The sequence below is a fragment of the Haliotis rubra genome, unplaced genomic scaffold (assembly GCF_003918875.1).
Source record: "Haliotis rubra isolate DU_JTF1 unplaced genomic scaffold, ASM391887v1 Scf50, whole genome shotgun sequence".
Classification (NCBI taxonomy): domain Eukaryota; kingdom Metazoa; phylum Mollusca; class Gastropoda; order Lepetellida; family Haliotidae; genus Haliotis; species Haliotis rubra.
Window position 1 is genome coordinate 1,573,854 of NW_025767191.1, and position 15,474 is coordinate 1,589,327.

At 42.0% G+C, this 15,474-nt stretch overlaps 1 protein-coding gene across 1 annotated transcript in view; it reads left to right on the forward strand.

Annotated features, from left to right (window-relative positions):
• Positions 1-392: 392 nt before the first annotated feature.
• Positions 393-15,474, forward strand: part of LOC124291870 (dual oxidase 2-like) — a 52,332-nt gene continuing 37,250 nt past the window's right edge. Inside the window, exons 1-3 of the mRNA XM_046728936.1 lie at positions 393-529; positions 13,394-13,450; positions 15,157-15,222. Coding sequence (XP_046584892.1) covers positions 478-529; positions 13,394-13,450; positions 15,157-15,222 — 175 coding nt within the window. The 5' untranslated portion in view covers positions 393-477. The remainder of the gene's footprint in view (positions 530-13,393; positions 13,451-15,156; positions 15,223-15,474) is intronic.

Sequence of the window (15,474 nt, forward strand, 5' to 3'; positions counted from 1 at the left end):
AGTCAGTTTGTGCACTTCCTGGAATAGGCCTAAATGATTCCGGTTTCAAAAAAAGCCTTATTGCATACTTTACGGTCTATCGATTTCAATAATTTGACATTGATTCTCGGAGAAACTACTTCTTATTCAGGTGTATATTGTACACAAACATATGACCTTGACACCACCGAAACATAGACAAAAACAGTCCTGGTAAGTAAATTACGATGTCAGGTATTCCTGAACAACCCACCAGCCCCGCGAGTACCCGTGTCCCCTTCTACGTTGGGAGACACGCCCTGGTGTGTAGCTCACACAATCACATACTTTAGTACATACTCAGTACATATAGATGAAAACTCTGTCGCTGTACATGCATATGTAACATGTCACGTGGGGTATGAGTTTCAAAGTAATTTACTTCCTGCTTGCTACAAACTCCGTCAGAAGGACATACCAGGGCTGTATGTCAGCTCGCCACCCATCTCCGGCTCCACCATGTCAGGGAAGATAATGCTGCTCTGGGTGTATGTGTTCCTTGGAAAAAGCGGTACGTCCATTATTTAATATATACTTTTTTATACAATTACTCTTAAGCTGGGGAGATTTTGATACATCCACACCGATAGGGAACGGGCTAGGGACAACCCTGATGAAACAACGTTCTAATTGATTTTAGAACCTACGAAACAGGTATACGTCAACTGTCTCAAGGTCTAAATCTATCGTGTGTGATGTACCCGTCCCGTTCCTACTCAAACACTTCGGGGTATAAAAAAAACGTGATTGTTCAAGGTGAATGACAAATCTGTTTGTGAATGTTAAACCTGTCTTTATTGCAGCAATTAAAGGGGTACGACCTTTTCACGGTAGACGGCATAGCTTCTATGTGCGTTATTCTAACAATATTGACGCTGTTTATACCAAGTATTGCGATTGTTCGGGGTACACTTCACTATCGAGTGTTATGCAACGCTAGGCACGCACACACACAAACTGAGTGTTCGTAATTGCTGTACAATGGAGGGTGGCTTCTGTTGTGAGATACCTTGCCAACGTTAGTTTCCGGTAGGCGCTTGTCTTGTCTTGCATGTCTACGCTGCAAATGGTGTAGAGATTGCGTACTTCCGTTCTCGCTGGCATTGATCGTATTCATAACTCTGTGTCGAGTATCGCTGTATGTTTTTTTTCACCCATAATTAGAAACAGCCTCGGAAAATGTCCCTCACTATCAGAACATGTAACAGAAAAGAAACTGTGACTGAACACCTTTGCCCCATCCCTATCATATAATACCAGGTTATATTCGTTTATGCCAACGTATATACTCTGCAACGGAGATTCTTTAAGTCATATAGCTGGTTTTGACGCTGCAAAATGGTGCTGTTTATATCACAATTCAATAACAGGAATTATATTTATCGTGTTTTCATGTAGTATCTCAAGTGAATACATACAATCAGTTAAACTGAACTTTTTTCTCTTGTCTCAAAGCTGATCATATCTCTGAAGGGTATTTAAAAGTGGAATACATAAGAAAAGCGAGATTTATGGATGTCAACTTCTTTATTGTGAATAACACGACGTTTCGGGGTGTATGCATGCTCCTTCATCAGGTGAATAACTTCTTTATTGTGAATAACACGACGTTTCGGAGTGTATGCATGCTCCTTCATCAGGTGAATAACTTCTTTATTGTGAATAACACGACGTTTCGGAGTGTATGCATGCTCCTTCATCAGGTGAATAACTTCTTTATTGTGAATAACACGACGTTTCGGAGTGTATGCATGCTCCTTCATCAGGTGAATAACTTCTTTATTGTGAATAACACGACGTTTCGGAGTGTATGAATGCTCCTTCATCAGGTGAATAACTTCTTTATTATGAATAACACGACGTTTCGGAGTGTATGCATGCTCCTTCATCAGGTGAATTACTTCTTTATTGTGAAAAATACGACGTTTCGGAGTGTATGAATGCTCCTTCATCAGGTGAATAACTTCTTTATTGTGAATAACACGACGTTTCGGAGTGTATGAATGCTCCTTCATCAGGTGAATAACTTCTTTATTGTGAATAACACGACGTTTCGGAGTGTATGAATGCTCCTTCATCAGGTGAATTACTTCTTTATTGTGAATAACACGACGTTTCAGAGTGTATGAATGCTCCTTCATCAGGTGAATAACTTCTTTATTGTGAATAACACGACGTTTCGGAGTGTATGAATGCTCCTTCATCAGGTGAATAACTTCTTTATTGTGAATAACACGACGTTTCGGAGTGTATGAATGCTCCTTCATCAGGTGAATTACTTCTTTATTGTGAATAACACGACGTTTCGGAGTGTATGAATGCTCCTTCATCAGGTGAATAACTTCTTTATTGTGAATAACACGACGTTTCGGAGTGTATGCATGCTCCTTCATCAGGTGAATAACTTCTTTATTGTGAATAACACGACGTTTCGGAGTGTATGAATGCTCCTTCATCAGGTGAATAACTTCTTTATTGTGAATAACACGACGTTTCGGAGTGTATGCATGCTCCTTCATCAGGTGAATAACTTCTTTATTGTGAATAACACGACGTTTCGACGTGTATGTGTATGCATGCCTTCATCAGGTGAATAACTTCTTTATTGTGAATAACACGACGTTTGAGTGTATGCATGCTCCTTCATCAGGTGAATAACTTCTTTATTGTGAATAACACGACGTTTGGTGTATGAATGCTCCTTCATCAGGTGAATAACTTCTTTATTGTGAATAACCGCACGTGAATTCGTTTGAATATGTATGCATGCTCCTTCATCAGGTGAATAACTTCTTTATTGTGAATAACACGACGTTTGAGTGTATGAATGCTCCTTCATCAGGTGAATAACTTCTTTATTGTGAATAACACGACGTTTGGAGTGTATGAATGCTCCTTCATCAGGTGAATAACTTCTTTATTGTGAATAACACGACGTTTGGTGTATGAATGCTCCTTCATCAGGTGAATAACTTCTTTATTGTGAATAACACGACGTTTCGGAGTGTATGAATGCTCCTTCATCAGGTGAATAACTTCTTTATTGTGAATAACACGACGTTTGGTGTATGAAATGCTCCTTCATCAGGTGAATAACTTCTTTATTGTGAATAACACGACGTTTCGGAGTGTATGCATGCTCCTTCATCAGGTGAATAACTTCTTTATTGTGAATAACACGACGTTTCGGAGTGTATGAATGCTCCTTCATCAGGTGAATAACTTCTTTATTGTGAATAACACGACGTTTGAGTGTATGAATGCTCCTTCATCAGGTGAATAACTTCTTTATTGTGAATAACACGACGTTTTGGAGTGTATGAATGCTCCTTCATCAGGTGAATAACTTCTTTATTATGAATAAACACGACGTTTCGGAGGTATGCATGCTCCTTCATCAGGTGAATAACTTCTTTATTGTGAATAACACGACGTTTCGGAGTGTATGAATGCTCCTTCATCAGGTGAATAACTTCTTTATTGTGAATAACACGACTTTTCGGAGTGTATGAATGCTCCTTCATCAGGTGAATTACTTCTTTATTGTGAATAACACGACGTTTCAGAGTGTATGAATGCTCCTTCATCAGGTGAATAACTTCTTTATTGTGAATAACACGACGTTTCGGAGTGTATGCATGCTCCTCCGAAACGTCGTGTTATTCACAATAAAGAAGTTGACATCCATTAACCTTGCCTTTCTCAAAGCTGAGTGATCAAGTGTTTTTGTTCACTGGGCCACAATACGCCAGCATACGTCAGGGGTTGTGCGTTTCAGCACAGTGACTGTACGCCTTGCTAAACACATTTTTGTCACTTCCTGCTTTCTCTGATTTGCGAACAGATAACGCTCTGCAGTGTAGATTAACAGCAAACAGATAACACACACAATACAGAAATAGGAGACTAAACAAATGTAGGAAAAAGTGGAGTAAAAACTAGTGGAATGTTTGGACTGATAGGTGGATGAATGTATAATGACTGGATGAATGTGGATTAGATGAATAGTGTACGAGGAATAGATAGACGATATGATAAATGAATATATAGAGGAATAGATGGAGGAGAATAGATGATAGATAACCGGGGGAACAACAGATTTAGGAATAGATGGAGGAAAATAGATGGTAGATTCCTGGGTGGAACAACAGATTGAGGAATAGATAGAGTAGAATAAGTGATGATTACCCGGGTGGACCAACAGATTGAGGAATATATGGAGGAGAATAGGTGATGGATACCCGGGTTGACCAACAGATTGAGGAATATATGGAGGAGAATAGGTGATGGATACCCGGGTTGACCAACAGATTGAGGAATAGATGGAGGAGAATAGGTGATGGATACCCGGGTTGACCAACAGATTGAAGAATATATGGAGGAGAATGTGTGATGGATACCTGGGTGGACCAACAGATTGAGGAATAGATGGAGGAGAATAGGTGATGGATACCCGGGTTGACCAACAGATTGAAGAATATATGGAGGAGAATAGGTGATGGATACCCGGGTGGACCAACAGATTGAAGAATATATGGAGGAGAATGTGTGATGGATACCTGGGTGGACCAACAGATTGAGGAATAGATGGAGGAGAATAGGTGATGGATACCCGGGTTGACCAACAGATTGAAGAATATATGGAGGAGAATAGGTGATGGATACCCGGGTGGACCAACAGATTGAGGAATAGATGGAGGAGAATAGATGATGGATACCCGGGTGGAGGAACCGATTGAGGAATAGATGGAGGAGAATAGGTGATGGATACCCGGGTGGAGGAACCGATTGAGGAATATATGGAGGAGAATAGGTGATGGATACCCGGGTTGACCAACAGATTGAGGAATAGATGGAGGCGAATAGATGATGGATACCCGGGTGGAGGAACAGATTTAGGAATAGATGGAGGAGAATAGGTGATGGATACCCGGGTTGACCAACAGATTGAAGAATATATGGAGGAGAATAGATGATGGATACCCGGGTGGACCAACAGATTGAGGAATATATGGAGGAGAATAGGTGATGGATACCCGGGTTGACCAACAGATTGAAGAATATATGGAGGAGAATAGGTGATGAATACTCAAGTGAAACAACAGATTGAGGAATATATGGAGGAGAATAGGTAATGGATACCCGGACGGAGCAACAGATTGAGGGATAGCTGGAGGAGAATAGATGATGAATACCCGGGTGGAGCAACATATTGAGGAATAGATAGAGGAGAATAGATGATGGTTACCCGGATGGAGCAACAGATTGAGGAATAGCTGGAGGAGCACGTGAACGAACGGAGGAATAGATGGAGGAAGAGCTGGGCGGGTGTTTCAGGAATTGATTGATGATGGGTTTGAGGAATAGTTTAAGGAACAGATGGGGGAATTCATGAGGAAAAGATGGTGGAATATTGAGCAATAGACACTACCATACAACATGTGGTGCAAGGTGCGGACCCCACATACGTCATGGGACACCCATTGGTAATACAGGACGCCAAACTTGACCAGGGTCAGCCATGAAACATTCATTCTAGCACGACAATGTGTGATACTCGATTCTGATTGGCTGAGAGCTCATCAAAACCGTACTTAAATGACAGTTTAAGGACCGCTAATTAAAGTGACCGATTCACCGCGTATGAATACAACGAACTCGTTGACCCTAACATGTCGGACATCAGCAATTTCTATCTCGGCAGCATCTTTGGTGTTTTTGAAGTAAAAGGCGAATGGTTTGAAGAAGAATGTCTTCACCCTAATCCCAGTGAAGAAACTACGAAGCTAGAAAATCCGTCAGCAGCGCAAAAGCGGCAGTATATTCAAAGCGGGTCCAGATCTACGTGTGTTGACGTCGACAACACACGTCGGCCCATACGTCCTAACATTACCGCTTCCGTCCCGGCCGTAATGACCAGTCCTCCCACTTCCACTCTCCGTGTATCCCACATAAAACGTGGCATGTCAGGTCTTTTCCAAATTGGGAATAGTAGGGTGGTTATCAACAATTATTTCCGTGAATAAAGTTAGCGGCGACTAAACTTAGCGAGTTCACGGCTTGCATTTGGGCGAGTCGATTGTCATACAGTAGGGGAGAAAAATCAAATAATTGTACTTGCTCACAGTATAAACTGTATTTTTTTTATTTATGTATGCTACTTGTTACAAATACAAGCATACTGGTTCCTGAAATATAGCATTTATGTTGTTGAAAATGTATTATTTTGTTCATTACACAACCTGTCCCTCAACGGGACGATTCCAAGCGAAATCAAGGGAAAAGGCCCCTTTGCGCCTTGTGTTCTTGCGCGCCAAACAGTTCGGTTTTAAAACGCTTATCAGTCGTGCTAGAATGAAGATAAAGCTACTCTGTTTTCAATTTTGCGGCCATTTATCGTTGATTTAAGACCGATAAATGTTTAATTTAGCGGTCTTAAATCAACGATAGAGGACCGCAAAATTGAAAACAGAGTAGCTTTATCTTCTAACTATCACCAGATCAGCAGGATCGGTTCAGTCAGGAAACACTCAGCTCAGTCCAAAAGTTGAAACATAATGTTTCCAATCAACACTTTTAAACATATATATAATGCACAATTGGTATCTAACTGCCATTGTGAAAATGATAAATACAACCATTTATGGCTGTCTCAATGCTTGTGTAGAAAGCAAAATAAGCTTGGGTCGATGATTGTTGAAGTCAGTAATGTTTTTAAAGTTATTTACCAAGAAATAGGTTGGTGAACGATGTAGGCTGTGCTGCTGTCAGGTGCTCGTGGTATACATATTCCTGCTTCTCATGCATAAATCAAAACATAGAAACCTGATACTGCAAACAAACAAACAAAACACGGAAGTATAAGTGACGATACTTATAAACATATTATGCAAAGTGAATTGGATCAGATAAAATCTCATTTCATGCATAAATGTTTCCATAATCCCCCTAAGCTGTCATCAGAACGATCAACTGTTGAAATTTATCAAACACTCCGATCAGTACGTATGTAATAGAAGGATGCGTCTAAATGTCTACATAATTCTGGCTGAACGTTGAACTAAACCTACAAATATATATATAAATGTATAGTAGAAGGGATTGTCCTCCAAGTAGAGCTAACTCTAAACATGTGTAGGTAATAGAAGGGCGTGTCTCTATGTGGAGCTAACTTTAACCATTTGTAGGTAATAGAAGGGCGCGTCTCTGTGTGGAGCTAATTCTAACCATGTGTAGGTAAATAGAAGGGCGTGTCTCTATGTGGAGCTAACTCTAACCATGTGTAGGTAAATAGAAGGGCGTGTCTCTATGTGGAGCTAACTCTAACCATGTGTAGCTGGTAGAAAGGCGTGTCCTCCATGTGGAGCTAACTCTAACCATGTGTAGGTAACAGAAGGGCGTGTTAGTATGTTGAGCTAACTCTAACAATGTGTAGGTAATAGAAGGGCGTGTCTTCCATGTGGAGCTAACTCTAACCATGTGTAGGTAATAGAAGGGCGCGACGCTATGTGGAGCTAATTCTAACCATATGTAGGTAATAGAAGGGCGTGTCTTCCATGTGGAGCTAACTCTAGCCATGTGTAGGTAACAGAAGGGCGCGTCTCTGTGTGGAGCTAATTCTAACCATGTGTTGGTAATAGAAGGGCGTATTAGTATGTTGAGCTAACTCTAACAATGTGTAGGTAATAGAATGGCGCGTCTCTGTGTGGAGCTAACTCTAACCATGTGTAGGTAATAGAAGGGCGTGTCTCTGTGTGGAGCTAACTCTAACCATTTGTTGGTAACACAAGGGCGTGTTAGTATGTTGAGCTAACTCTAACCATGTGTAGGTAATAGAAGGGCGTGTCCTCCATGTGGAGCTAACTCTAACGATGTGTAGGTAATAGAAGGGCGTGTCCTCCATGTGGAGCTAACTCTAACCATGTGCAGGTAATAGAAGGGTGTGTCCTCCATGTGGAGCTAACTCTAACCATGTGTAGGTAATAGAAGGGCGTGTCCTCCATGTGGAGCTAACTCTAACCATGTGTAGGTAATAGAAGGGCGTGTCCTCCATGTGGAGCTAACTCTAACCATGTGTTGGTAATAGAAGGGCGTGTCCTCCATGTGGAGCTAACTCTAACGATGTGTAGGTAATAGAAGGGCGTGTCCTCCATGTGGAGCTAACTCTAACCATGTGTAGGTAATAGAAGGGCGCGTCCTCCATGTGGAGCTAACTCTAACCATGTGTAGGTAATAGAAGGGCGTGTCCTCCATGTGGAGCTAACTCTAACCATGTGTAGGTAATAGAAGGGCGTGTCCTCCATGTGGAGCTAACTCTAACCATGTGCAGGTAATAGAAGGGCGTGTCCTCCATGTGGAGCTAACTCTAACCATGTGTAGGTAATAGAAGGGCGTGTCCTCCATGTGGAGCTAACTCTAACCATGTGTAGGTAATAGAAGGGCGTGTCCTCCATGTGGAGCTAACTCTAACCATGTGCAGGTAATAGAAGGGCGTGTCCTCCATGTGGAGCTAACTCTAAGCATGTGTTGGTAATAGAAGGGCGTGTCCTCCATGTGGAGCTAACTCTAACCATGTGTAGGTAATAGAAGGGCGTGTCTTCCATGTGGAGCTAACTCTAACCATGTGTAGGTAATAGAAGGGCGAGTCCTCCATGTGGAGCTAACTCTAACGATGTGCAGGTAATAGAAGGGCGTGTCTTCCATGTGGAGCTAACTCTAACCATGTGTAGGTAATAGAAGGGCGAGTCCTCCATGTGGAGCTAACTCTAACGATGTGTAGGTAATAGAAGGGCGTGTCTTCCATGTGGAGCTAACTCTAACCATGTGTAGGTAATAGAAGGTGCGAGTCCTCCATGTGGAGCTAACTCTAACGATGTGCAGGTAATAGAAGGGCGTGTCCTCCATGTGGAGCTAACTCTAACCATGTGCAGGTAATAGAAGGGCGTGTCGTCCATGTGGAGCTAACTCTAACGATGTGCAGGTATTAGAAGGGCGTGTCTTCCATGTGGAGCTAACTCTAACCATGTGCAGGTAATAGAAGGGCGAGTCCTCCATGTGGAGCTAATTCTAACCATTTGTAGGTAATATAAGGGCGTGTCGTCCATGTGGAGCTAACTCTAACCATGTGTAGGTAATAGAAGGGCGTGTCTCTATGTGGAGCTAACTCTAACCATGTGAAGCTGGTAGAAAGGCGAATCCTCCATGTGGAGCTAACTCTAGTCAGGTAATAGAATGGCGTGTCTTCCATGTGGAGCTAACTCTAACCATGTGTAGGTAATAGAAGGGCGTGTTAGTATGTGGAGCTAACTCTAACCATGTGTAGGTAATAGAATGGCGTGTCTTCCATGTGGAGCTAACTCTAACCATGTGCAGGTAATAGAAGGGCTTGTTAGTATGTGGAGCTAACTCTAACCATGTGTAGGTAATAGAAGGGCGTGTCCTCCATGTGGAGCTAACTCTAACCATGTGTAGGTAATAGAAGGGCGTGTCCTCCATGTGGAGCTAACTCTAACCATGTGTAGGTAATAGAATGGGGTGTCCTTCATGTGGAGCTAACTCTAACCATTTGTAGGTAATAGAAGGGCGTGTCTTCCATGTGGTGCTAACTCTAACCATGTGTAGGTAATAGAAGGGCTTGTTAGTATGTGGAGCTAACTCTAACCATGTGTAGGTAATAGAAGGGCGTGTTAGTATGTGGAGCTAACTCTAACCATGTGTAGGTAATAGAAGGGCGTGTTAGTATGTGGAGCTAACTCTAACCATGTGTAGGTAATAGAAGGGCGTGTCTTCCATGTGGAGCTAGCACTAGCCATGTGTAGGTAATAGAAGGGCGTGTCTCTGTGTGGAGTTAACTCTCACCATGGTTAAAGAAATAGAAGGGCTTGGCTCTATGTGGAATTACCTCTGACCATGGTTGAGGTAATAGGTCACTATGTGGAATTTACCTTACAGGTGATAAAATGGCGCGCCCGCTTAGTTTGGAATATATAGTGTTGTTTATCGGTGCTATCGCATCTGCCCTACGTACATGGTGTTGTAAGGCCGGGACTATGGTCGCCATGTTGGATGATTATGACCCTATCTATATGACAAGTCACTGTCAGTCTGCCTTAATGTGTCCATCAGAACACATCACAAGCATCTTGTCTTGTGTTTCCGTAATTCATTTTGAAAGGTTGATGTGGAAATTATATCAGCTGAACATTTATAAATACATTGAGTATACCTAGGAAACAAATATTAACCTAAAGGGTGAAACTCCACGATTCTAACTGACTTTCAATGAAGTAAATCAACACTGTGTTTTCGTGTCATGTTCACGGAAAGCGTTGTAGCCAAAGTGAGGGAAGCCCATCTATGTTCGTATCTGTCCGAGCGGAACACTTCAAGTTGTCCAATGAGAACAGGAAGCTCTGTCATTCTTCACTGAAATCGTTTCTCCCCGCGATAAGCGAGGTCTGACACGCCATCATCCTCCACGAACTTCCGGTAACCGGATCCTCAGACATTGATGCGCTTTACTCGTTTCATGAACACAGACTCATAAACATGGACATAAACATCCGGTCAACACAGATATGTTATCAGCGTTTCGGCGAAAGTGACAGGGTAACGTGATTTTGAGTTTGTGTTTAAACGACCGTCCAGTGGAAGGCGAACCTGCCTGGAGAGCAAAATGGCAGTGGATAAATTCCCGACCGCATCAGACAGAAATCCAGAAAATGCTTTGAAATACTCGTTGTTGTCCACATTAATATAATTTGCTGAACTAAAGAACTTGTTCTGTTGCCCCAGACGGTGAATTATAGACCGTGTTGTTCTGTTGTTTGTTTCAGTCAAACCAAGTGAAATTTAAACCTAGTTTGTTTGTTATCTGAACTATCGATATCTATGTCCAATAAAAACTACTGTTAAGTAGTCTCTGTTCAAGTGAAATATAGGGCCTGTCCAGTCCAGTTTATCCTCCTGTACTATATACCCGTTATTTCCCCGTTGTCGGTCATCCCCGCAGAACTATATAGGTCTTGTAGTTATGTGTTCATCAGTCCAGTTTATCCACTTGTACTATATACCCGTTATTTCCCCGTTGTCACTCATCCCAGCAGAACTATAGGCCTTGTAGTTATGTGTTCATCAGTCCAGTTTATCCTTCTGTTCTATATACCCGTTATTTCCCCGTTGTCAGTCATCCCAGCAGAACTATAGGCTTTGTAGTTACGTGTTCATCAGTCCAGTTTATCCATTTGTACTATATACCCGTTATTTCCCCGTTGCCAGTCATCCAAGCAGAACTATAGGCCTTGTAGTTATGTGTTCATCAGTCCAGTTTATCCTTCTGTTCTATATACCCGTTATTTCCCCGTTGTCAGTCATCCCAGCAGAACTATAGGCTTTGTAGTTATGTGTTCATCAGTCCAGTTTATCGATTTGTACTATATACCCGTTATTTCCCCGTTGTCAGTCGTCCCAGCAGAACTGTAGGCTTTGTAGTACTGTATTCATCAGTCCAGTTTATCCCAAAGCGAGCTGAATTCGACGTTCTGGTGTTTTCGATGATTGCATTGCTGGCGCTATATCGGGGGAGTACGTGGGCGATCGGTTAGCACAAGCAATTTCATCGGCAGGGCGGATGCCCAGTCATTGTCGTGAGAAGTTTTATTGACAATTGAAAACCGGAAGTTAAGTTGTTTAAAAAGCAAACAAAAATCAATATTATTTACCCGAGATCGTTAATACCACTTCAGATGCAAAATCAATTGCCTTTATAACAAAAAATAGCAAGCGAAAATTTAGTAAGATCATTCGTCTGCTGGTGACAGGCAATATTTAAATAGAAAGCCACGTTATCACAACAATCCCTCGCAGTGCGGAGCAAAAGTATGGCTCATCGTCGAAAACCCATACAAAATCCACGGATGTGGCGAACGGCAACAGTTTCGCCGATACGATGTCATCAACCTTATTTTTGTAGGAAACACTTGATATTTTTGTGTGAAATAGATGAATATATCCTTTATCACCAAAGGTTAGTAAAATTAAAAAGTCACATGATATTACAGATAAAAATTACGTTTTTGTCTTACATCGTCGAAAACCCCTGATACCGGGATACGATATACCCGTTATTTCCCCGTTGCCAGTCATCCCAGCAGAACTATAGGCCTTGTAATTATGTGCTCATCAGTCCAGTTTATCCTTCTGTACTATATATCCGTTATTTCCCCGTTGTCAGTCATCCCCGCAGAACTATAAGCCTTGTAGTTATGTGTTCATCAGTCCAGTTTATCCTTCTGTACCATATACCCGTTATTTCCCCGTTGTCAGTCATCCCCGCAGAACTATAAGCCTTGTAGTTATGTGTTCATCAGTCCAGTTTATCCTTCTGTACTATATACCCGTTATTTCCCCGTTGTCAGTCATCCCAGCAGAACTAAAGGCCTTGTAGTTATGTGTTCATCAGTCCAGTTTATCCACTTGTACTATATACCCGTTATTTCCCCGTTGTCAGTCATCCCAGCAGAACTATATGTTTTGTAGTGCGGTGTTCATCAGTCCAGTTTATCCTTCTGTACTATATACCCGTTATTTCCCCGTTGTCAGTCAACCAGGCAGAACTATAGGCTTTGTAGTATTGTGTTCATCAGTCCAGTTTATCCTTCTGTACAAAATACCCGTTATTTCCCCGTTGTCACTCATCCCAGCAGAACTATAGGCCTTGTAGTTATGTGTTCATCAGTCCAGTTTATCCTTCTGTTCTATATACCCGTTATTTCCCCGTTTTCACTCATCCCAGCAGAACTATAGGCTATGTAGTTTTGTGTTCATCAGTCCAGTTTATCCTTCTGTACTATATACCCGATATTTCCCCGTTGTTAGTCAACCCAGCAGAACTATAGGCCTTGTAGTTATGTGTTCATCAGTCCAGTTTATCCTTCTGTACTATATACCCGTTATTTCCCCGTTGTCACTCATCCCAGCAGAACTATAGGCCTTGTAGTTATGTGTTCATCAGTCCAGTTTATCCTTCTGTTCTATATACCCGTTATTTCCCCGTTGTCAGTCATCCCAGCAGAACTATAGGCTTTGTAGTTATGTGTTCATCAGTCCAGTTTATCCTTCTGTTCTATATACCCGTTATTTCCCCGTTGTCAGTCATCCCAGCAGAACTATAGGCTTTGTAGTTACTTGCTTGTTACTTTGAGTGTCGAAATAACCACGTAGAATATATCTTGTATTTTGTACCATATTTGTTCGTCATATCGCAAATTATGATATTCCTGCTTCAAAAGGTTGACTATCTACACCTAAAACACTGATAATAAATAATATGCAAACCAAATTCTTACTTTCATGTATTACTTCCTTGTTTCAACAGCTGGACAGATGTACATGGAGCGTCCGCAGTCTTGCAACCTGACAACTTCCGAAGAAGGTGGGCGATCGCTACTGTATTATATTCGTCGGGTCGACATGCTATTAAGTAGATTTTACGGCACATCGAACAATCCTTATTAGCAAAATCAGATTATAAGGTCAATTCCATAATATTAGTGTTACGTTCTTGTAGACATGGTGTACACTTTCATTTGCGTATATCATTTCACCATTATTGAATAACATACTGCACTATACCATAGAGCAGAACCTATACATTGAAATACTTTATACCATCCACATACAGAACACTCGGGTTTATCTTCTTTCCGTGGTCTTGTCGTAAGAGGCGACTAACGGGATCGGGTGGTCAGGCTCGCTGACTTGGTTGACACACGTCATCGTATCTCAATTGCGTAGATCAATGCTCATGCTGTTGATCACTGGATTGACTGATTCAAACTCAATTATTTACAGACCGCCGCCATATTGCTGGAATATTGCTGAGTGCGCGTACAACTATACTCATTCACCCATTCCGTGGTTGAATTACTGCACCCATTCTACTTATATTAAGGAACCTTGTCCCCGAGTTCCACTAGTTCACCGAGTGCCCATGCTTACTATAATGTGTCATTTGTCCTTACATGCAGTAGTAGTTCATGTACAGATTAGTGCACCCTGCCTTCTTGCATACATTACTGCACCATGTGGTCATGTACAGATTAGTGCACCCTGTGTCCTTGCATACATTACTGCACCATGTGTTCATGTAAAGAGGATTAGTGCACCTTGTCTCCTTTCATACATTACTGCACCATGTGTTCATGTAAAGATTAGTACACCCTGCCTTCTTGCATACATTACTGCACCATGTGGTCATGTAAAGAGGATTAGTGCACCCTGTCTCCTTTCATACATTACTGCACCATGTGGTCATGTACAGATTAGTGCACCCTGTCTCCTTGCATACATTACTGCACCATGTGTTCATGTAAAGAGGATTAGTGCACCTTGTCTCCTTTCATACATTACTGCACCATGTGTTCATGTAAAGATTAGTACACCCTGCCTTCTTGCATACATTACTGCACCATGTGGTCATGTAAAGAGGATTAGTGCACCTTGTCTCCATTCATACATTACTGCACCATGTGGTCATGTACAGATTAGTGCACCCTGTCTCCTTGCATACATTACTGCACCATGTGTTCATGTAAAGAGGATTAGTGCACCTTGTCTCCTTGCATGCATTACCGCACCACGTGTTCATGTAAAGATTAGTGCACCCTGCCTTCTTGCATGTGTAGCGGCCATAAAATTTCCGAGTCCCGTGCTGGGATTCGAACCACGGACCTTCTGATCAGAAGTCGGACGCCTTGTCCACATGACCAAAAGGTTAACCCCGTCAGCAAGCTGACATGGTAAGGATGCCATCTGTGGGATGACGCCACGCCCTGCTACACATGCATTACCGCACCACGTGTTCATGTAAGGATTAGTGCACCCTGACTCTTTGCATACATTACTGCACCAAGTGGTCATGTCAAGATTAGTGCACCATATTTCCTTGCATACATTACTACACCCTGTCTCCTTGCATACATTACTGCACCATGTGTTCATGTAAAGATTAGTGCACCATGTCTCCTTGCTTGCATTACCGCACCATGTGATCATGTAAAGATTAGTGCACCTTGTCGCTTTGCATACATTCACACACCGTATCAGGTGTCAGCTTCCTATGAACATCTATATTTTCAGAGTTTGAGCTGACTCCCGCAGACGGATGGTACAACAACCTTCTTCATCCAAACTGGGGAGCTGTGGGTAAGTAGTTAACCCTTAACACCAGATGTAGGTAAGTGGTTGTATGGTAATATACTCCTAACACCAGATGTAGGTAAGTGGTTGTATGGTAATATACTCGTGACACCAGCTGCAGGTAAGTAGTTGTATGGTAATATACTCGTGACACCAGCTGTAGGTAAGTGGTTGTATGGTAATATACTTGTGACACCAGCTGTAGGTAAGTAGTTGTATGGTAATATACTCGTGACACCAGCTGAAGGTAAGTGGTTG